This window comes from Rhincodon typus, chromosome 26 (assembly GCF_021869965.1).
Source record: "Rhincodon typus isolate 14 chromosome 26, sRhiTyp1.1, whole genome shotgun sequence".
Taxonomy (NCBI): Eukaryota; Metazoa; Chordata; class Chondrichthyes; order Orectolobiformes; family Rhincodontidae; genus Rhincodon; species Rhincodon typus.
Genome location: NC_063357.1, coordinates 7,437,030 through 7,458,762, shown reverse-complemented (window position 1 = coordinate 7,458,762; position 21,733 = coordinate 7,437,030). Strand labels below are relative to the sequence as shown.

The 21,733-nt window shown below is 43.7% G+C and overlaps 1 protein-coding gene across 3 annotated transcripts in view; it reads right to left on the bottom strand.

Moving 5' to 3' along the window:
* Positions 1 to 21,376, bottom strand: part of nle1 (notchless homolog 1 (Drosophila)) — a 31,797-nt gene extending 10,421 nt beyond the window's left edge. For 2 of the 3 annotated variants that reach the window (XM_020528677.2, XM_048612727.1), the window contains exons 1-9: positions 20,173 to 20,292; positions 15,716 to 15,870; positions 13,473 to 13,690; positions 12,090 to 12,169; positions 9,023 to 9,099; positions 8,545 to 8,642; positions 5,923 to 6,115; positions 3,743 to 3,878; positions 957 to 1,003 (exon numbers count right to left, since the gene is read on the bottom strand). In XM_020528677.2, coding sequence (XP_020384266.1) covers positions 957 to 1,003; positions 3,743 to 3,878; positions 5,923 to 6,115; positions 8,545 to 8,642; positions 9,023 to 9,099; positions 12,090 to 12,169; positions 13,473 to 13,690; positions 15,716 to 15,850 — 984 coding nt within the window. In that variant the 5' untranslated portion in view covers positions 15,851 to 15,870; positions 20,173 to 20,292. Of the gene's footprint in view, positions 1 to 956; positions 1,004 to 3,742; positions 3,879 to 5,922; positions 6,116 to 8,544; positions 8,643 to 9,022; positions 9,100 to 12,089; positions 12,170 to 13,472; positions 13,691 to 15,715; positions 15,871 to 20,172; positions 20,293 to 21,234 lie in introns of those variants that run through there. The other variant, XM_048612726.1, reaches the window with a different exon arrangement.
* Positions 21,377 to 21,733: the final 357 nt, after the last annotated feature.

Here is a 21,733-nt window from a genome sequence, read left to right as displayed (position 1 = left end):
CTCTTTTGTACCATGTGATTTTCCCCCGCTAGGGTACAACACTGGGCATTTGGATAGTTTTCTGTTGCCATGAGCTATTTTTTAGCATTGTTCCTGGCCACTCAAATCTCTTCTCTCCACCCAAGATCTTTATCTCTCACCGTTATGAAAATGTCCTGGTTTTATTGGTTTTCCTCAACAACTCCGTACTTTTCCACAAGCAACAGACGTGCCTGCTCACTTACCCAGGCTGTGTCCCTCTTTTATGTTGATCCAATCAAAATGTTACTTAATCTGCTGCTGTACGCAGTGCCATTGGCAATATTAGACTTACAACTCTCTGCTCCCTCATCCAACCTATTGACATTTTAGGGTCATTAATGGCACAGAAGGAGACTGTTCAAGCCCATCATATTCATGCCAGCTCTCCGTAAAGCAATCCAGTCAGCCCCATTCCACCATTCTATCGCTACAAGTTCATTTCCCTCAAGAGCCCATCCAATTTCCTTTTGAAATTATCGATGGTCTCTGCCTCCATGCTCTTCACAGGCAACGAGCACCTGGGCATTTCCGCCGGGTGTATGTAAACTGCACGCGGAGGTATCTGGTGAAAGCAGAGGGTTAGCGTGTGCAGGGATATTGGGAAAAGGCTGGAAGCTGTCACGAGATAACGGGACTGGTGCAGGCACAATGGGCTGAACGGCCTCCTTCTGAGCCAAAATCAATTTGAGCTTCAGCGCAGATCCCTGGGAAACACAACTAAACAGGACACACTCTCCTTAAGCCCACACTCACCACCACCATCCCCCCCCAAGCTAATTATTAATCTAAGTCATAAGGTTTCCTCCAATCTCTTTCATTTATCCATAAAAAATCCATGTGCTGGACTTATCAAGTGTAAATTAAATGTCACGCCACCTGAAGCAGGTCTTCGAAATCAATCGCTTTGCTTTTTTTTTCCAATTTTGCTCCCTTACCCTGGTTTGTTCATATCTCTGCAGTGCCTTTTGCTTCAGTTCTTCCACTGCAAAATAAAACATTAGCAGAAAATGAGACTCCAGCAGTTTTATCAACAGCCTTTTATCTAGTTGATGGCCATAAATGGAGCAACATCACAGCTCCTCAAATCAATTTAAAAGTATTTTAATTGTGGTAACCTGCAGGAAAAAGACTTCCCAGTTGTACTGTTTCCAGTTCCCTGCATGACTTGACAAAGCTGCGCTATATTTAGAACATGTTGCAGAGTGGTGGAGTATAGAGAAAGACACTTTATACAAGTCAACGCCAGTTCAACAGCAACAACTACTTGCATTTATATAGATCCAGCAGTTGTGGTTCACGTTGGCATCAACACATCAGGAAAAGTGTCTGCTGAGGGACTATGAGAAGTTAGGTGCTAAATTTAAAAAGTACAGCCTCAAAAGGTAATCATCTCTGGATTACTATCTGAAATACATTGGTACCAGGGTGAATAAAACTAGTGAAGTGAACGTGTGGCACAAAGACGGTTTGAGAAGCAGGTTCCAATTCGTGGGGCACTGGCACCGGTTTTGAGGAAGGAAGTGTCTGTACCACTGGGGACACCCACCACCTGAGACTGGTGCTCTCGTGAGCCCCAACATCAAGTGGGGGTGGGTGATGGATCAAGCTCAGGTAAATGCAACAAACCAAGGGAGAGAGAGGAGGCAGGACAGCAAAATACTCAGGGGGAAAATGAAGGGACAAGGAGGGTCACTCAGGGACAGAAAAACAGAAGAATATACCAGCAGTCAATACAAAGATAACAAAAAAAACTAAAGACGCTTGCAGTATTCATAACAAAGTATATAAATTTATATCACTCATTGAAACGAACAAATATGATTTGATAGCAAGTGCAAAGACACAGCTGCAGAATGTCATGATTGGGATTTGAATATTGAAGGGTATATTATGTTCAGGAAGAACAGGAAGTTCAGTAAAAGCAGAGGGGTAACACTCCAATCAAAGATAGTACTGGTGTCATATTAGTTCAGGAGATCAGAATGTGGAAACTGTTTGGTTCACAGTGAAGAACACTAGGGGGAAAAAATAAATCACTGGTTGGAGTGATCTGCAGTAACTAAACAGTACCTGATGCAGGAAGGATACAAGGGGGTCGTGATATAGAGACGTCAATAAACATGGTGATTTTAATCTACAGACAGTCCCCAGGTTCCATTCTAGAGTCCATTTGCAAGTTGATTTGTTGGAACACAATACAAGACAATTAAAGCAGCTGTTCATAAGTACAGGAAATGTTTGTATGTTGGGTCTTTAAAGTTATAACAATGTATGGGATCACATTCATAAGTACAAGCGTTTGTAAATCAGGGACTCCCTGCACAAATAATAAAAACTGGAAAATTCATGTTGGCAATAATAGCCTTGATGAGGAGTTTCAGGCTATCATCTTCAAGTAGCATACTCTGGAAATGACCAGACACCAGGCTTATACTAGACTTAGTATTGTGTGATGTGACAGGGTTAATTCATGACCTCAGAATAAAAGGCACCTCTAGGTAGAAGCGTTCATAATATGATTGAATTTTACATCCAGTTTGAAAAGGAGAAAAATGGCACTAAAACTAGCATTTCCTACTGAAATAAGGGCAACTACTGGGCATCAAAGATGAGCTGGCCCCAAAGTATATTAGACTATAAGACAGTTCAATACAGGAGTGACAGATATTTCAAGGGATATTTCAGAACAGTCAGAATCTGAAGGAAGAACCAACCATCCACAATTAACTAAATAAGTTAAGGGTAGCATCAAACCTAAGGGGAAAGCATACAATTGGGCAAAGAAGAGTAGCAGGTGAGATGACTGGTCAGAATATAAAGAAAAGCAGAGAATGACTAAAAAGTTAATCAAGACCAATACAGCACGAGAAGAAGCTAGTTAAAATGTAAAAAAATGGATAGCATGAGATGTAGATGTAGTGTAAGTGGACTTCTTGAAAGCATTTGACGAGGTCTTACATGAAAAATTATTTCGAGCACACAATAACTTACAAGCATAGACAGAAGAGAGAACCTAATTAGGTCTCTTTTTCAGGTTGGCAGGATGTGACAAATGGGGTCTCACAGGGGTCTGTGCTCGGCCCTCAACTTTTTACAATTTATATCCGACTTACATGAGGAAAATTCAGGCCTGGTGGCAACATGTACAGATGACACAAAGATAGGTAGGAAAGTATTTTATGAAGGTGACATAACACGGGTTCAGACTATTTATAGATAGGTTAAATATGGCAGGTGACTATGGTGTGGAATAACGTGAAGTTTTCACTTTGGCAGGAAGGATGAAAAAGCAAAGCAGTATTTAAACAGTCAGAAATCACACGACACCAGGTTATAGTCCAACAGATTTATTTGAAAACACATGCTTTTGGTGCCTCAGTCCTTCTTCAGGTGTTAGTGGGAGAGAAAGTATCAGACACAGGTTACTTACAGATTCTGTGTCTGATACTTTCTCTCCCACCAACACCTGAAGGAGGACTGAGGCTCCGAGAGCTTGCGATTTCAAATAAACCTGTTGGACCTTAACCTGGTGTCGTGTGATTTCTGACCTTGTCCACCCCAGTACAATGCCAGCACCTCCATATCGTATTTAAACAGTGAAACACTGCACACCCTTCCTTAAATGAGACAACAAGAATTGGGAAGTTCCTCTTTCAATACGAGTGCAAAGACAAATATTGGCAGAGGAGACGGGCTACAGAAAGGCAACGCGATTACCCACGGGAATCCGTCCTGTCCTGCGGTACAATTGTAGCTTCGGCTGGTTCAAAGGACCCGGTTCGCAGTATGTAGTCAGTACTGAGTGCCATTGTATTTACCCAATGTGCATGGCCCTGAAGCGTTCTGCACATAGCCCCCTGAAAACAGATCACACACACAATTTATGAAGCAGTTATCAAACTGGCCCCTGCATATTTATTACAGCAATTGTTCTGTTTTGTTTTTCCAAGACCTAAATATACAGTGGAGCACATTCACAATGTCAAGTGTGCAATCGATTGTACATCATGTACATAGACGCTTACCGTGCACAAACCAATTTAATACACACCCCTCCGATCCCCACCTCTGAAACTGATGCCTCACAAACAAAGAATTGAGAATAAAACAAAGAACTGCAGAAATCTGAAACCAAAACAGTAATTGCTGGAGAAACTCAGCAGGTCTGGCAGCGTCTGTGGAAAGGGAAAGAGTTAGCCTTTTGGGTTCAGTGACCCTGCTTCAGAATTGAACATCTTGAGAATGGTCTTCAATGACTTTAAAAAGAGTGCAAATTGTTGCCATGACAACATACCCAAGGAAATTCACCTTTCACAGAAAAAACATAGCCAGCAATCAGAATCAAATTGACAGGACAACGAGTGCTGACAGGGTTTGATAGGGTAGATTTACAGAAAATGGTTCCACTTACGGTGAGTCCAAAACTAGAGGCCAGAAATCTAATATAGTAACCAATGAACCCAAACAAGAAAGTGAAGCAAAGTTTTATTTTCTAATCAACCTGTTCAGAGTTGCTTTAATACACCTTGGGAGCAGGTGTCAGTAGACCTCCTTCCTCAGAGGTAAGAACATTGCCATTACACCAAAACAGTCCCTCTAATTAGTAGATTCTTCTCTTAGATGTCTTCTAATCAACATGTTCAGAGATATTATTATGCACTGCTGGAGCAGGTGGGATTTGAACCCTAGGCATCCTAGCCCAGAGATGGGATACTAACACTGAGCCACAAGAGCCCCATGATTCCAGTTTGTTTTAATCAATTCAGCAAAGCTTCACTGAAAAGACATTCTGGACAAACTGATTACCTCTTTCAGCCACAGAATCTCTTCAGGGTGGAAAGATGCCATTTGGCCTATTGAGCCTGCACCGACATTCCAAAGAGCATCCCATCCAGACCCAAGCCCAACTCTATCCCCTTAACCCCACATAACCTGCACATCCTTTGGACTGTGGGAAGAAACCGGAGCACCCAGAGGAAACCCACACAGATACAGGGAGAATGTGCAAACTCCTCAGTGACAGTCGTCTTGGGGTGGAATCAAACCTGGGTCCCCTGGTGCTGTGAGGCAGCAATGCTAACAGTATTCTAAATGCCCATGATTCCAAATTTCCTTTTTCTTTTGTTTAACATCTCTGAAAGTGGGCTTGTCAAAAAAAAAAAGACTGAGATGGATCATCCCCTCAGCTCTTATCACTGAAGATGGTGCAAATATGTCAACCTCATCTCTTGCCCTCCTGTGCACAGCTCCTTCATCACTGAGCTGAACAATTCACTGTTCACTGACTAAATTTTTTATTTAACCTATTTTTCTCATCAACCTGTTCAAAGCTGTTACTACACACCTCTGGAGCAGGTGGGACTAGATCCCTGTTCTCTCAGTCCAGAGATAATATTTCTAGATATTCAACAAGTTGTTATAGACTGTTTATTGTTACACCCAACTCATGTTGTGGAATCCCAGTCAGGAGCCGGTTCTCATGTTGAACTCGGGATATTGTATGGTGCATCTACAGCAGCTGGACTGCCTTAGCAGATACTGCCTGCAAATTTTCCTCTGTCTCTCTCCCCACTGTCCACAAACACCCACTCCATAACACAAACAAGACTGAAATAACTGCACAGAGCCCAGTATCTCATCACTAAGTCATCCTTTATTTACACATGCACAGTACATGGGCTCTGACCAGCCAGCTCAGAGCCTGTCCTTAGATTGAGGAGACCCTCTGAATCTCCTGTGTATATCTATCAGCCAAGGCCCTTATTGGCCCAGGTTAACAACCCCAATCGAGACTCTCGCACAATGAGATCCCCCAGGCCTTTGTTCCAATCACTACAAAGACCACATTCACCTGGCCCTCCTACTTTCAGACCACTGCTTTAAAAAGCGAAGCCCACTCACGTCTAGGGCCCTCCACACTTTTATTGTCCTGTCCTGCGAGGAGGAAAAGATGAGCCCGTCACCGCCCCATTTCACACAGGTTACCGACTGCGTGTGTCCTGTCAGGATCTTATCACAGAGTCCCAGCACTGTGTCCCAGATGCGGATGCTGCAGTCCTTAGACGCGCTGGCCAGGTACCGACACTGTGGATTTCTGCCCAGACAGGCAAACAAAATAAAAAAACAGCACTTTGTTAAACTGCAGAAATCTAGCTTAAAAAAGATGTTAATTCAGAAAAGTGAACGCTTGTTGCCGTGAAAGAGAAACAGAGAGTCAAGTTAAGCACAGACCCTGCTGCAACTTTATCAGATCCACTTTCCCATTCCTAACATCAATCCTGTCCGTCCTTAGAGTACAAATAAATTTTGGCCAATGCACAGTAAGAATTGTCACAGAACGGTTACAGTGCAGAAGGAGGCTATTCAGCCCATTATGTCTGTACCAGCCCTCCAAATGAGCAATTCACTTTGTGTCATTCTCCTGCCTCCTCCATGTTTTCACTTTTCCAGTAACAGTCTGACTCCCTTTTGAAAGCTTTCTATTGATGCTGCCTCCAATCTCTCAGAGGTAGTGCATACCAGACCCTAAACACACTGTGTTATAGAGTAATGGAGTTATACAGCATGGAAAGAGACCCTTCGGTCCACATATCCTAAATTGATCTCGTCCCATTTGCCAGCATTTGGCCTAAATCCCTCTAAACCCTTCCTATTCATAAAGCCATCCAGATGCCTTTTAAATGTTGTAATTGTACCAGCCTCCACCACTTCATCTGGCAGCTCGTTCCATACACGCACCATCCTCTGTGTGATAACACTGCTTCTCAGGTCGCATTTAAATCTTTCCCCTCTCAACTTAAACCCATGTCCTCTAGTTTAGGACTTCCCTACCCTGAGAAAAAGACCTTTAATATTCACCCTATCTGCGCTCCTCATGATTCTATAAACCTCTAAGGTCACCCCTCAGCCTCCGACGTTCCAGGGAAAATAGCCCCAACCTATTCAGCCTCTCCCCATAGGTCAATCCCTCCAATCCCAGCAACATCCTTACAAATCTTTCCTGAACCCTTTCAAGTTAAACAACATCTTTCCTATAGCAGGGAGACCAGAATGGCACACAGTATTCCAAAAGTGGCTTAACCAATGTCCCGTACAGGCACAACATGACCTCCCAACTCCTATACTCGATGCACTGACCAATGAAGTCAAGCATATCAAATGCCTTCTTCGCTACCCTGTCTACCTGTGACTCCACTTTCAAGGAATTATGCACCTGCACTCCAAGGCCCCTTTTGTTCGGCAACATTCCCCAGGGCCCTACCATTAAGTGTACAAGTCCTGCCCGGATTTGCCTTAGCAAAATGCAACACCTCACATTTATCTAAATTAAACTCCTTCTGCCACTCCTTGGCCCATTGGCCCAGTTGATCAAGGTTCCATTATAGTCTTAAATAACCTTCTTCACTGTCCACTCCACCTCCAATTTTGGTGTCATCTGTAAACTTACTAACCGTACCTCCTACATTCACACCCAAATCATTCATATAAATGACAAAAAGCTGTGGACCCAGACCGATCCTAATAAGTTTTTCCTCATGTGCCCTTTGCTTCTTTTAATGAATTACTTTGAATCTGTGACATCTTGCTGTCAAACCTTTCATGAGTGGAAACATTTTCTCCCCACTTTCTGGCCACGATTGTGAAAGCGTCTATCAGATCGCCACTTCCCCCAAGGAAAACAGCTTGAGCATTTTCAATCAATCTTCACAACAAGAATTCCTCACCCCTGGAACCATTCTTGTGAAATCTTTCCAGCATTCTCTCCAATGCTTTCACATTCTTCCAAAGATGTGTGACGTTCAGAGGTGACACAATGCTCTGGCTCAGACTGAACTTGTGTCTTATATAAGTTATATCACTGTATAAACGTATGGAGTAAGACAATAACGTAGTATGTTGTGTTGAGTATAAGAAGTGTGGGTCCTCTAATAACATAAACACTGGTCAGTGAGCCACTGGTATGTAAACCATAAACAATTCTCAAACAATGATTTCTGAAGAAAGGTCTAGGCCCGAAACGTCAGCCTTCCTGCTCCTCTGATGCTGCTTGGCCTGCTGTGTTCATCCAGCTCTACACCTTGTTATCTCAGATTCTCCAGCATCTGCAGTTCCTACTATCTCTGAAACAATTCTCATGTATCATCTATTAGCTATGACCCACTTTCCACTGCTTTTAAATAATGCATTATCACTCATTCAATACAGCAAGTGGAAGGGAAGAAATCGGCCCAAAATCTCTGCTGCTCGGAAGTGGTCACTCACTGTAGTGAGCTTTGCTCTCATCTGTACCAAAAAATTGTGGACTCAAGGTCTTCAAGCAGTAAACTCCATGCTGATAGTCCCGTCCAGTTCTGAGGGAGTGCTGCACTGTTAGAGGAGATGTCTTTCAAATCACGAGCTACAGTGCTGATCACTATCCATCGGTAGATCCTTGAGTTGTTGGCCACTAAAGTTAAAACCGTTGTCAACAGGACAACTGCTCTGTCACTGGCTGTACCGTTCTTTTATGAATTATTGACTCACATGTGCAGTGGTTCCCAGCAAAGGTATGTAATCCACTTTGAGTGCCCCGTCAGAACCTTTCCGATTTGCTTGCCTGTGCTCGGATCCCACAAGAATATCTGAAATTAAACAGGCAACATATAACTTCACCCAGAGATACACACGACTTGCTGATTCTCCTGAAATGACCCACCAAAAATCTTTCCCCCAGATTCCAGCTTGCTTATTCAGGCCACACTCAGCGAATCCTGTTGTTTTACTGAGACAAGCTGCATGTTCAAGGGAAATGTGAAATCCAATGGCAATATTTTGAGATACCCGCTTTTTAAACAGCTCCAACTCCCTCTTAAATAGGGCAAGTTGCCGAGAGAATCAATGGAAAGTTTAAGTGTGAAAAAATAATTAATAACCAGAAAAAAAGATTAACATTGATTGACAGTTTTGATAAATGCAGACAAACCCTGGAGAGGAATTTTCTCTTTTTTAGAAGATTAAATACCTGACTATTTTTGCACCCAGAAGCCAGCTTTTTTCCATCAGGAGACCAGGCGATGCTCAATACCCAGTGCTTGTGACCTAAGGGCAAAGAAATGAAACTCTTTTCAGGCACATTAGCTCCTGACCATTTTGCTGACTTTGAACTATTAATGAAAGACACATTGCTCAAATGGAAAATTAACTCATCCACTGTAATTTGTCGGAGTTTCCTTGGTTTGTTAATAATTGCAAAGACTCAATCTCATTTCGCTCACTGCCATAAAAATTCCACTGAATTAAAGACAGACAGATAATCAAAGACAGGGCACAGAAATGGAGTGAGTTAAGAGCAAGTTTAAATTGCAATTGCCCAGAGCGGAACCATTACAACCTTGAAATTAGACTATTCAAAGTGGTGCCTGAACAAGATTAGCGTTGTCCACAATTTTAAATAGGTTGATGTCTCCATTATAAAGCAACAGCATTAGATACACATAAGTTATATCTTCAAAAGAGCTCAAACCAATGTTATTAGGTCTTTTCACGCTTGTTAGCAGAACAGAGTTGCAGCACTGAACATCAAGAAGAACTGGTATTTATAAAGCTCATTCCATGATCTCAGCATGTCTCAAAGTGCTTTAGGACAACAAACAACTGTTTTTCCATGTTGCCAACTGTTGCAACATAGGAAATGCAACAGCTAATTTAAAGCACAGCGAGCTCCCACAAACAGAACTGTGCAAATGACCAGATCACCTGCACTTTTAATTTTGCAGGTTGTCGATCGAGTTGTTGATTGACCAGACCACCGTCAGTAACTCCCCTACATCCTCCTCGGTATAATGCCCTGGGATCCATCAGGGATCGCAGACAGGACCTTGATTTAGCATCTCACCTGAAACACGGTACTGACAACGTGGCACGCCTTCAAGCCCTGCCTGGATTACAATGGGCCACAGCCTCAGGAGCAGGTCAGTCCTTCTGCTTCAGAGTAATAGTGCTGAGCCACACTTGACACAGCATGAGCTAAAATATCACCTACAATGTTGAAACTACCCAACATTGTCTTTTTGGTAAATATCACACTAATCGCAGGGAAGGCAGTGCTGGGAGATGGAACCCTCTCTGTAATTTCTCTGCATCATGCACTTGCAAACAGTGATTCCTCCAATTTTTCTATCAACTACACGAGCCTCCAAGCCCCAGTATGACTACCACTTCCAGAACCAGAAGTCAATACTGCTATGGAAATGCCAACGCTGATCGCATTGCGCAGAACTTTGGAGTGACTGCATCCGCACACAGCTGTGCAGCTTAGAGGGAACATTGCTCGCAGGTTGAGATTGGAACGGGAGTTTGACGTAGAGTTAAGCTCCCTCTACTCTAATGCCCAAGAATGTACACGGCTTCAGTCCCAACTGGAGAAAGAGCGCCACCTGCTGCATTTGAAACACCACATCATACGAAGGGCGTGAATGCACTGGAGAGAGTGCGGAAGCTGTTTGTAATAATAGTCCCAGAGAGAAGGAACTTCAGTTCAACTTTGAAATGAAGGAATTGGGACTGTTTTCCTTCGAGAGGAGATCTGATGGAGGTTTGCAAAATCATGAGTGGCCTGGATAGAATAGCCAGGGAGAAACTATTTCCACTCATACTCGGGAGGAGAAGAAGAGGGCATAGATTTAAAGTGATGTGGATAAGAAGCAAGGGCGAATTGAGGAAAAACTTTTTCACTCAGCGAGTAGTTAGGATGTGGAATGCACTGTCTGGAAACCCGGTGGAGGCAGGTTCAACTGAGGCATTCAAGAAGGGATTTGTTGGATAGGAATTGCGGGCAAGGTTATCGGGAAAAAGCAGCAGCTTGGCACGAGGTAATGACACTCAATTAACAAGGCCGTGCAGGCACAATGGGCCAAATGGCCTCTTTCTGTGTCATGACACTTCTGTGAATGTGAAAAAGGAAAGAGATTGTTCACTTGAATCCTCTTTTTCATTTCAGGAGAAAGATTATCCCAGAGTACAACGGGACCTTAATCAAACGGGCCAATGAGTGGCAGACGGAATTTAATTTAGAAAAACGTGAGGTGTTACATCTCGGTAATGGAAACTTATTCAGTTAATGGTAGGGCCCTAGGGAGTGTTGCCCAACAAAGAGTGCAGGTCCATAGTTTCATGCAAGTGGAGTCACAGGTAGATAGGATAGTGAAGAAGGCATTTTGCACACTTGCCGTCATTACTCAGTGCATTGAGTATATGAGTTGGGAAATCATATTGCAGCTGTACAGGACATTGGTGAGCCACTTTTGGAATGCTGTGTACAATTCTAGTCGCCCGTCTATAGAAAGGATATTATTAAATCCGAGAGGCTGCAGGAAAGATTTACAAGGATGTTGCTGGGACTGGAGGGCTTGAGTTATAGGAAGAGGCTGAATAGGCTGAGGCTTTTTTTTGCCCTGGAGCGTTAGAAATTGAGAGGTGACCTAATAGAGGTTTATAAAATCAAGAGGGGCATGGATAGGGTATATAGACAACATCTTTCCCCAGAGTTGGGGGGAGTCCAAAACTAGAGGTCATAGGTTTAAGGTGAGAGCGGAAAAGATGTAAAAGGGACCTGAGGGGTAGCTTTTTCACACAGAGGGTGGTGTGTGTATGTATGGAACAAGCTACCAGAGGAAGTTGTGATGGTTGGTACAATTACAACATTTTAAAAGGCATCTGGATGGCTTTATGAACAAGAAAGATTTAGAGGGATATGGGCCAAATGCTGGCAAATGGAACAAGGTCAGTTTGGGATGTCTGGTTGGCATAGATCAGTTGGACCAAAGTGTCTGTTTCCATGCTGTACGACTATGACTCTAAATGTTACCAACTTAACCAAACTCCAAGGTATAAGCTAATAAATTAAATCAATGTCCTCTGGTCTCACTTCACACTATTGCTTAAAAATGTTGTGATGTACAGGCTGGAGGGGAGGCCAGTCACCTTCCCAGTAAAAGCTGCATGCATCAGGATCTCAAACCAGAAATTAAAAAAGATTGGGGTCATTGTGTCTTGTGTCGGAAAGACAATATTGCTCAAAGTGAACTTGCCTTTAGATGTGAACTGAGGGGTTTCAGTTGATAGATCCCAGAACCGCACAGTAGTGTCTCCTGATCCACTTGCTAGGTACCTTTAAACATCAGAGACAATGTGTCAATACTGCACACCATACGCAATTCGCACCAAGTATAATCAACTGCACCAACCATTAACGGTACTACATAGATAATAACAGAAGTGCAGTAGACCATTCAACCCATCAAATTCTGCTTCACCATTCAAACAGATCATCTATCTCTACCCTACGTCTGACCACTATCTCCATATCCCTTAACGTCATTAGTGACTATTGATTTCTGTCTCAAAGTCAGTGACTAAGCTTCCATAGCCCTCTGGGATAGAGGATTCCAGAGATTCATCACCCTCTGCATGAGGAAATTCCTCCTCCTGAGACGAAGTTCCCCAATTCTGGACTCACCAGTCGGGGAACATCTTTCTTACATCCACTGTGTCACACCCTGTAAATTTCAGTGAGATTGCTTCTCATTCCTTAAAGCTCTCTAGAATGTAGGCCCAGGTTCCACAATCTTTTCACGTAAGAAAATCCCACCCTCCCAGAGATTCATCTTTACAGCCATCTGAAGAATTACTTCCCGAGTTTCGACACGGACCTGATCGTAAGTTCGAATGACTGCCCGAAGGTCTCAGTTCCCTTGCTCAAAAAAACATTTACTATGTGAAAACTTAGACACTTTGAGAATGTAGGAAAGCATTATGTATTACTACACAACCGTTCTGTTTGTTTACTTAGGAAAGGGAAGGAGTGCTATAATAGCTTTCATAACCTTGGGGGACTTAGACTGTTTACAGACAATGAAGTGCCTATGAAGTGTAGATGGTTCAGGAAAGATTTCACAGGATGTTGCCAGGAATGGAGGGTGCGAGGTATAAAAATAGACCAAAAAGGCTGGCACTTTTTTCACTGGAGCGTAGCAGGCTGAGGGGGGACCTTATTTTACCTTATCTATATCCTTCATGATTTTATAAACTTCTATAAAGTCACCCCTCAACCTCCTGTGCTCCAGCGGAAAAAAGTCTCATTTGTTTGGATAAAAATAATGTGCAAGAGTATGAGGAAAAAGCAGGAGGTTGGCACGAGGTATTGATGCTTGTTTAATGAGCCAGTGTAAGTATGAAGGGCTAAATTTCCTTTCTCCGCGCATAAAACTTCTATGATTTACCAGACTGCATTCCTAACAGTGTAGCATTTCCACAGCACTGTACTGGAGTGTCAGCCTTGGTTTCTCAGCTCAAGGCCTGGAACGGGAATGGAACCAGCAACTGTGTGACTGAGAAATCAGGGTGCTACCAAATGGACCACAGCTAATGTAAAAGGAGCAGATCTAAATCATTTTTCTCTTCGAGAGACTTGCCTCCCAGTTGGACTGAAGGCCACAGAAATGACCGCTTCAGTGTGTCCTTCCAGTGAGCTGCTACAACGTGTCACAGCCCGAACTCGAAACACTGCCTGCGGTTGATAAATAATGTCGATAACATTTTCCGTTTCCACGTTTTGCTCTTGCAGCGTTTTCTCCAGCGAGGTGACAATCTCCGTCTCGTGCACGAAGAAGGCCAAAGGCGGGGGATCATCCTGAAATCATCAGAAAATGCCGTTTCGTTTATTTGCCCCATTGGCCACCTGCTACCCGATGATTTTTACCCCAAATGAACAATGACCGACAGCAAAGTACTTTCATACCCACAACCTTTGCTACCCAGACTGACAAGGACAGCAGATACAGATGTACACCGCCCTCTGCAAATTCCCCAAGCCTCTCACCAGCCTGACCTGGAAATATATCTCCACTCCTTCAGCATTGCAGGGTCAAAATCCTGGAATTCTCTCCCTGAAAGCACTGTGGGTGTCCCTACATCACACAGACTGCAGCGGTTCAAGGCGGCAGCTCACCACCAGCTTCTCGAGGCGCAACAAATGCAGGCCCAGCTAGCAAAGCCAGCATCCTGTCAACCAGATTAAAAGAATGAACCACTGGTCATCAATCCTGACTGGTACAACGTCCAAATACTCATGTAACAAAGATGCTTAAAGACAGCAATTTTCCTCCCCTTTTTGCCCACGATTAGGAGCTCAGCTTGCAGACCTGTTTTCCATTCCTCACAAATTTCCCGCTTCCTATCAGCGCATCCCCCAACGACGGTAAAGCCCCGATCGCGTCTGCGCAGTTCTTCACAGCCGCAATCCCTCGTCCCATCAGACTGACATAAATGTGTCAGGTGGAACTCAGTGGGTAGCACTCCGAGTTGGAGGTCATAAGTTCAAAACCCTCCCAGGGACTTCAGCACAAAAATCTAGCGTGACACTCTAATGCAGCATTGAGAGAATATCTCAATTCATTGCCCATACTGAAAACTCTATCAAAATTTCGTTTGTGTATGCTACTTGTTCATTGAAAAAAATTTCACAGATAAGCATTGGGCAGCATGGTGCCTCAGTGATTAACACTGCTGTGTCTCAGCGTCAGGGACCCCTGTTCAATCCAGCCTCGGGCGACCGTCTGTGCAGATTCTCCCTGTGTCTGCATGGGTTTCCTCCAGGTGCTCTGGTTTCCTCCCACAGTCCAAAGATGTACAATTTAGGCAAATTGGCTGTGAGAAATTGCCCATAGTATCCAGGGATGCGCCGGTTTGGTGGATTAGCCATGGGAAATGCAGGATTACAGGGACAGGGTAAGGGGTTGGGGGGTCTGGGTGGGATGCTCTTTGGAAGTTTGGTGCAACTCGATGGGCTGAATGGCCTGCTTCCACACTGTAGGGATTCTATGAAAAAGTTAATAACAACAAAAGAAAAAAATCCATTGCAGAAATCTAACTTTAATTAAAATATGCATTGAATCTATCCAAATGCAATTAAAATAACAAGCAAATCTCACCCTGAATACGTATCGTCATCAATGCATCAACTCAAAATAATAGTTCTGATGGAGAAGTTCATGATGAGTTCAGGAACCGATTGATCCTGCATCTGAGGATTTGTAGCCTTTTCCCGATCACACCCAACACTGACAAGGGGAAGTTTCTCACTGCTCATGACAGTCTCCACTTCCATCAAAATTCTTCAAGGGTAGACATCACAGAGAAAGACGAGCTCATGAAATAGCCTTTCATCTTTTTTTAAGAAAATCTATCCCATTAAGAAGTCTACTTGACCTGCCTTCTTGAACCATTCCAAAAACCCAATAACTGCAATGTCAGTCAGCCCCTATATATCTTTTAAATCGATCTGTTCAGATGTATAATGACACACCTCGGGGTAGGAGGGACTTGGCCTCCTGGCCGAGAAGTGGGGATATTAACACTGCACCATAAGACCCTCACTGTCCAAGTACTGAGGAGGCCCCCTGAGTTTGCTTCAGAAGTGAGACACGCTCAGATATCTTCAGATTGGTATGACTTAGACCTTGCTCCTGTATGTCGGAGAATGGGTGAATTCCCAATTAATGCCCACCACCTCCACATAATTAAAGACCCAGCTCCTGTGCATTTAACAGACAAAGCTGAAAACACAGTCATGAACGCGAGTGAGAAGTTGAGCGAGAGACACAGTAAGCGCCATGGTATTCCACATATGACTGTCTAAAACGTGAGATGATTTTACCTTAGGCAACAGAACATTGCACACAAGCTGTAACTTGTCGGGGGTTATGTCAACTGGAACATCTAAAGGTGCCCCCAGAATCTCCCCGCCCTCATCTTTGAACTGTACCAGCAACCGCTGGCTACCCTCCTTCATTGCTGGACGCTAAACAAGAGCTGGAAAACAAAAATGGTGAGAGAAGCCAATCAAACATCAAGGCTTGTGAAAACTGCAGCATTTGTAATCACTTTGCAGAGCGGATACATCAGCAAATCAGCTCACAGAGACAAAAACAGAATGGTCTGCATGAAAGAAAGTCAAATTAAAATTAAAGAAAACACAGAAAGCTGCAATACAAAGGAATTTGGTGGTACTTGTGCAGGAAACATAGAAAGCTAGCACATAGGGTGCAGCAGGTAATCAGGAAGGCTAATGGAATTTTGGCCCTTATTTCAAGGGGGTTGGAGTGTGTGAGTAGCGAAGTTTTACTGCAACTGTACAAGGTGCTGGTGAGACCACATCTGGAGTACTGTGTGCAGTTTTGCTCCCCCTTACTTAAGGAAAGATGTTGTTTCAGTTGAAGCAGTTTAGAGAAAGTTCACTAAGATGATCCCTGGTATGGAGGGATTGTATGGGCAAAGGCTAAACAGGGTGGCAGTCTACTCACAGGAGTTTATAAGAATGTGGGGTGATTTCCTTGAAACATACAGGATTCTTAAAGGGGTTGACAGGGTCGGGGTTGACAGGGTGTTTCCCCTCATGGGAGTGTGTAAGACCCAAGGGTACAGTCTCAGAATAAAGGGACGCCAATTTAAAACTGAGATGAGGAGGAATTTCTTCTCTTAGAGGGTTGAGTGCCTTTAGAACTCCTTACCTCAGAGACCTAGGGAGGGCAGATTGTATGCACATATTTAGGGCAGAGATAGATTCTTGATCAATCAGGGAATTGAGGGTATAGGGATAGGGCAGCAAAGTGGACGTGAGGAATGTTGAATCAGCCATGATCTTATTGAATGGAAGTGCAGGCTCTGGGGCCAAACAGACTACTCCTGGTCCTATTTGTTATGCCTTATTTTGGCCACTTGATCAGAGTTGAAACATTACAGAGAGCTCTTTGGGAACACAAAGCAGAGGGCAGCACATGGAGGCATCAAGCTGGATGATAGATGTCACAAAGTGGTTGCAGACAGCACACAGCAAGGGGAGGTGCGAGATGGACGAGTACTACATACCGTGACAATAGAACTTCTGGCAGCAGCAGTAGTAATGGTCATGAAGGGAATGTTATTTTTAATCATGGAGCTGATGGATAACTCTCTCCAAGAGCCAGCACAAGCACACTGCTGGAAATCCCCAGAAAGTTACTTATCATCTAATGTTGAAAGGTTTGTTAAATCATAAATTGCTACTACACAGCAGGAGGTCTTTCTGACAAATGACAGAGTTGGGCAGACATTAAATCTAGTGCCCAAACAAACATCAATCCAGCAAAGTGCTTTGTTCGGAGCAGCGTAGAGCTTCCTACAAGTTGGCGAGGCTACATCCACACAGACAAGTGGTCTTTATTTGAATCCTATTTGCAGTCAAGAAGCTTTCAGGAATCAGGATGTCTGATTAACAAGAGTCTCAGGGAATCGAGGGTACAGGGAAAGGGCAACAAAATGGACGTGAGAAATGTTGTATCAGACATGATCTTATAGAATGTTGATACAGCCTCTGGGACCAGAGGGACTACTCCTGTTCCCATTTGTTATGCCTTATTTTGGCAGCCCACGTTGCAGTGAGTATTTACTGAAGTAAATACCTTAATGTGGCAGCGTAGGGTGCAGTCCAGTTCATGGAGTTATGTGCAGGCATACCCCGTTAGTCATTTCCTGCATTTCAAGTGAATAATGACATATTGTATGTTTCTGGGTCACGTGATCCAGTCATATGGCGTGCAGAAACACTGAACCCAAGGAGAAAATCAGAAATTTAAAAATGAAGAATCAAAGCAAAGAACATAAACTACAGCACAATTAAATGGAAAGGGGCTAAGTCACAGAACTGCACACCACCCACAAATGTTGCACAGCACTCATCTGTCAAAAGGTTCTGCATTGAAGTCCTGCTCCAGCGATGGGAGCACAAAATCCAGGCTAACATTCCCAGTGCAGTACTGACAAAAGTAATGAGAACTACTGACAGACGTGAGCACAGCATTGTCAAAGGTACTGAATTTCAGAGAAGACATTAAACCAAGCCCCTGTCAGCTCTCTCCCATAAAGGATCCCATGGCATTCAAAAATTGACAGGGGAGAGCTATCCAATGTCCCGGTCAATATTTATTCCTCAGCCAACATCTTTTGGTCATTCAATACTGTTTGAGGGATTGTGCTATGCACAGATTCATAGAATCCCTACTGTGGGAGAGCAGGCCATTCGCCCATCAAGTCTACACCAACCCTCTGAACAGCATCCCACCCAGACCCATCCCCCTATCCCATCCCTGCATTTCCCATGGCTAATCCACCTAACCTGCACATCTTTGCACAGATGGTTTGCTATGCTTCCTATTTTACAGCAGCAATTGGCTAATTTAATCAAAGAACATGTTCTTCAGCTGTTCATAACAGGCAGAACATTTGCAAGAAACACTGACATGATCCCACATTCAAGCAGCAGGTACAGAACAATCATAAGCATGCTAATAGCTACACTAACGACCAGTATAAACCATTTAAAACCAGTGGAGCTTTTAACGTGGTGAATTTGCACCTGCTAGAAGCAACTTGTATTTATACATAGTGACCCACTCTGCAAACAAAAGGAATATGTTCAAGACTTGTTCTTTTTTGGAATTACCTGGGAGATCGGCTTAAAGTTTGCCATTGCTTTCTCCATGGTAATGAATCAGCTAATCAGAAGCAACTTGCTAACTAATCAGCTCCCTTTTCTCCTGTGCATAAGTCATTGCAATTGTTTGAAATTTTGCATTCTTGCATTTATCCTGATGAGTGCTAAACAAAAAACTTTGGCAACATGACTCTTAATCTCAGCAATATTACCACCAGAAGTTCATCATTAAATAAGTGCTCTTGACCATTCCAAGGCTGTGCTATAAAAATGCAAGCTTCTTCTTAAGCCAAGTGATTTAGTTCTCCAATGTCCCAAACACTTATCAAGTGAGCAGCTGATACATTCTGATCAGATGGACCCAGCTATGCTTTACTTTTTGTTGATTCATTATGAGCTGTGACCCATCACCAAAATTCTTCTGACCTTCTGTAATCACCCATTGGAAGGTGGTGCTGAACTTCCTTCTTGTACTTCTGCAGCCCAGGTAGTGAGCCTACACCTACAGCACTGTGTGAGGGGGAATTCCAGGTCTTCCCACCTAGCAAAGAAGTGACTAATATATCCTGCCCACATCAGGATGAGCAAAGGCAGGGCACCAGCAGTTGTGTCCCCTTAGGTATTCCGAGCCCCAGAATCACAAAATTATTACAGTGCAGAAAGAAGCCATTCAGCCCATCATGCTTGCTCTATTGCCTACCCCTGCTCTATGGCAGAGTGCTAATCTCCTTTTCCCCCATATCACTGCACATCACCACCCAATGAGAGAGTGTGTGTACTGCAGATGCTGGAGTCAGAGATAACACAGCGTGGAGCTGAAGGAACACAGCGTGGAGCTGAAGGAACACAGCGTGGAGCTGAAGGAACACAGCAGGCCAGGCAGCATCAGAGGAGCAGGAAAATTTTCTGAAGGTCCTGACCCAAAACGTCAACTTTCCTGCTCATCATCACCCAATGCCCTGTTTGAATGCCTCAAAAATAAAACGTCCGCAGTCTGATTTGAATCCAGACCCACAGAGCATTAAAATAAAACGAAAAACCACAGATAGATTTTGCAAATCTGAAACAAAACAGAAATTGCAGGAGAAACTCAGCAGGTCTGGCAACATCTGTGGAGAGAAAGCACAGTTTACGTTTGGAGTCCAGTTCTGAAGAACTGGTCTTGATACATTAACGCTGCTTTCTCTCCACAAATGTTGCCAGGCCTGCTGAGTTTCTCCAGCAGTTTCTATATTTGCTCCACAGAGCATTACTTGGGTCTCTGGAACCCGATGAAAAGTAAGGAGGGTAAATAAACTCAGTGCAGCAACAGAGAAGCGAGGCGATTGAAATTGTTACTGTTTCAGAATGTGGCAACAGTAACAATTCAGATTGTTACAGTTCCAGGATTCTTTCGCACAGGCCAGCAACCCGGTAAAGGAAACCCTGGGGAGCAAAGACTATGGCACAGCATGGTGAAGGGGGTCTGCTGGAGATGCAATGAGCAGAGTTTTCAGCAATGGCCTGATAAAAAGGTGATTTTAATTCACCCACCACCCCCACCGTTATTAACCCGAGAGAGTGACACCCACAGTTAAAGGAGTCCCAAACAGATCCGAAAGTATTCACATTCAACACAAAAAGCAAAACGGACCCCAAATTACCTTTAAACCCCGGGCAGCAGCAACAGCACCACATGGGACTGATTCTGAACCTGGCTGGCAACTATCCAGGGACAGCAAGAGGCTCCACTTTCAATCTTCACGGCGAATCAACCAGGAGCGCCCTCTCTGCCGGTTAGCACTGGGAGGCCAAACAGCAACTAGGATTTTGTCTAGATTCAAGCTTTCCTCTTTATTTTGTAGGAGGAGTTTTAAAAATTGTTCTTTAGGATCTTGTCTGTTTTGACTGCCAGAGTAAACTTGATTATTAAAAAAAGAACTAAGTTAACAGTGTAATTCCTCTTTGTGAGGATGTTTTCTGTTTGTGGAAATGACCGAGCTTCCAGTTGCCTGCCACTTCAACACACCATTATGTTGTTCCCTGGCCAAAATTTCTGTCTCAGCTTTGCTGCAGTGCTCCAGCAAAGCCCAGAGCAAGCTGGAAGAACATCATCTCATTTTCCACTTGGGGACCCTGGAGCATTCAGGACTCAATATCGAGTTCACTGATTCTAGAACCTAAATATGATCTTATGTCCTTGATCCATCCACACATCCCAGGCCCTGTCATCACATGGGCTGCTTTCCATTTTCACCGCCTCATGGTCCCATTATCAGCTTTTCTTTCTTCTGAGAATGCTATCACCCCTGACTCTCATTTTCTCTCTCTAGGTTCAGTGTGCCGATCCACTCAACACTGCTCCAACCACCACACCACCCTCCACTCCCCCAACCCATCTTCAGCAATAAACACTACCTTTTCCTGGCTACTATCAGTTCCAAAGATGGATCACTAGACTCAAAACATTCTCAGCTTTCGCTCCACAGATGCCACCAGAGTTTCTCCAGCAATTTCTGTTTTTGTTTCAGAATTCCAGTATGCACAGTTCTGTGTTTGATTATAACAAATTATTTATTCTATCTATTTTGTGTTGACTCAGCTACTTTGACTACCAGAGACAAAAACAACACCTCAATTTTAAAACATACACTTTATCTATAATTTGACGCTCCCTATCTTAGTGGTCACAAGGGATGCAGTTTAAGAAGGCAGCTCACCATTACCTTCGCCAGGGCATCAGGGATGGGCATGAAATGCTGGCCCAGTGAGAGAAACCCACATTCCATGAACGAATGAATAAAAGACACCCCTTCAGCTCCACTGAAATAATTGCACAGAGATATGTTTCCTGTCACCACATCACCTTTTAATTACACAAGCACAGTACATAGAGTCTGACCAGCTAGCTCAGAGCCAGTCGCCAGAATAAGGAGACTGTCTGAATCTCCTGTGTATTTCTGGCAGCTGGGGCTCCCTGATTGGTCCAAGTTAACAACCCCAATCAAGGGATGAGATCCCAATGACACCCTACTTTGAAGAAGAGCAGAATTATCTTTCATATCTTCAACAATATTTATCCTCCAGCCAACAGATTATCTGGTCATTATCACGTTTCTGTTTGTGGGATCTTACTGTGCACCTGATTGACTGCCACATTTCCGACATGACAACAGTGACTCCACAAGCACAGAACCTCGCTGGATGTAAAGCACATTAGTGGTT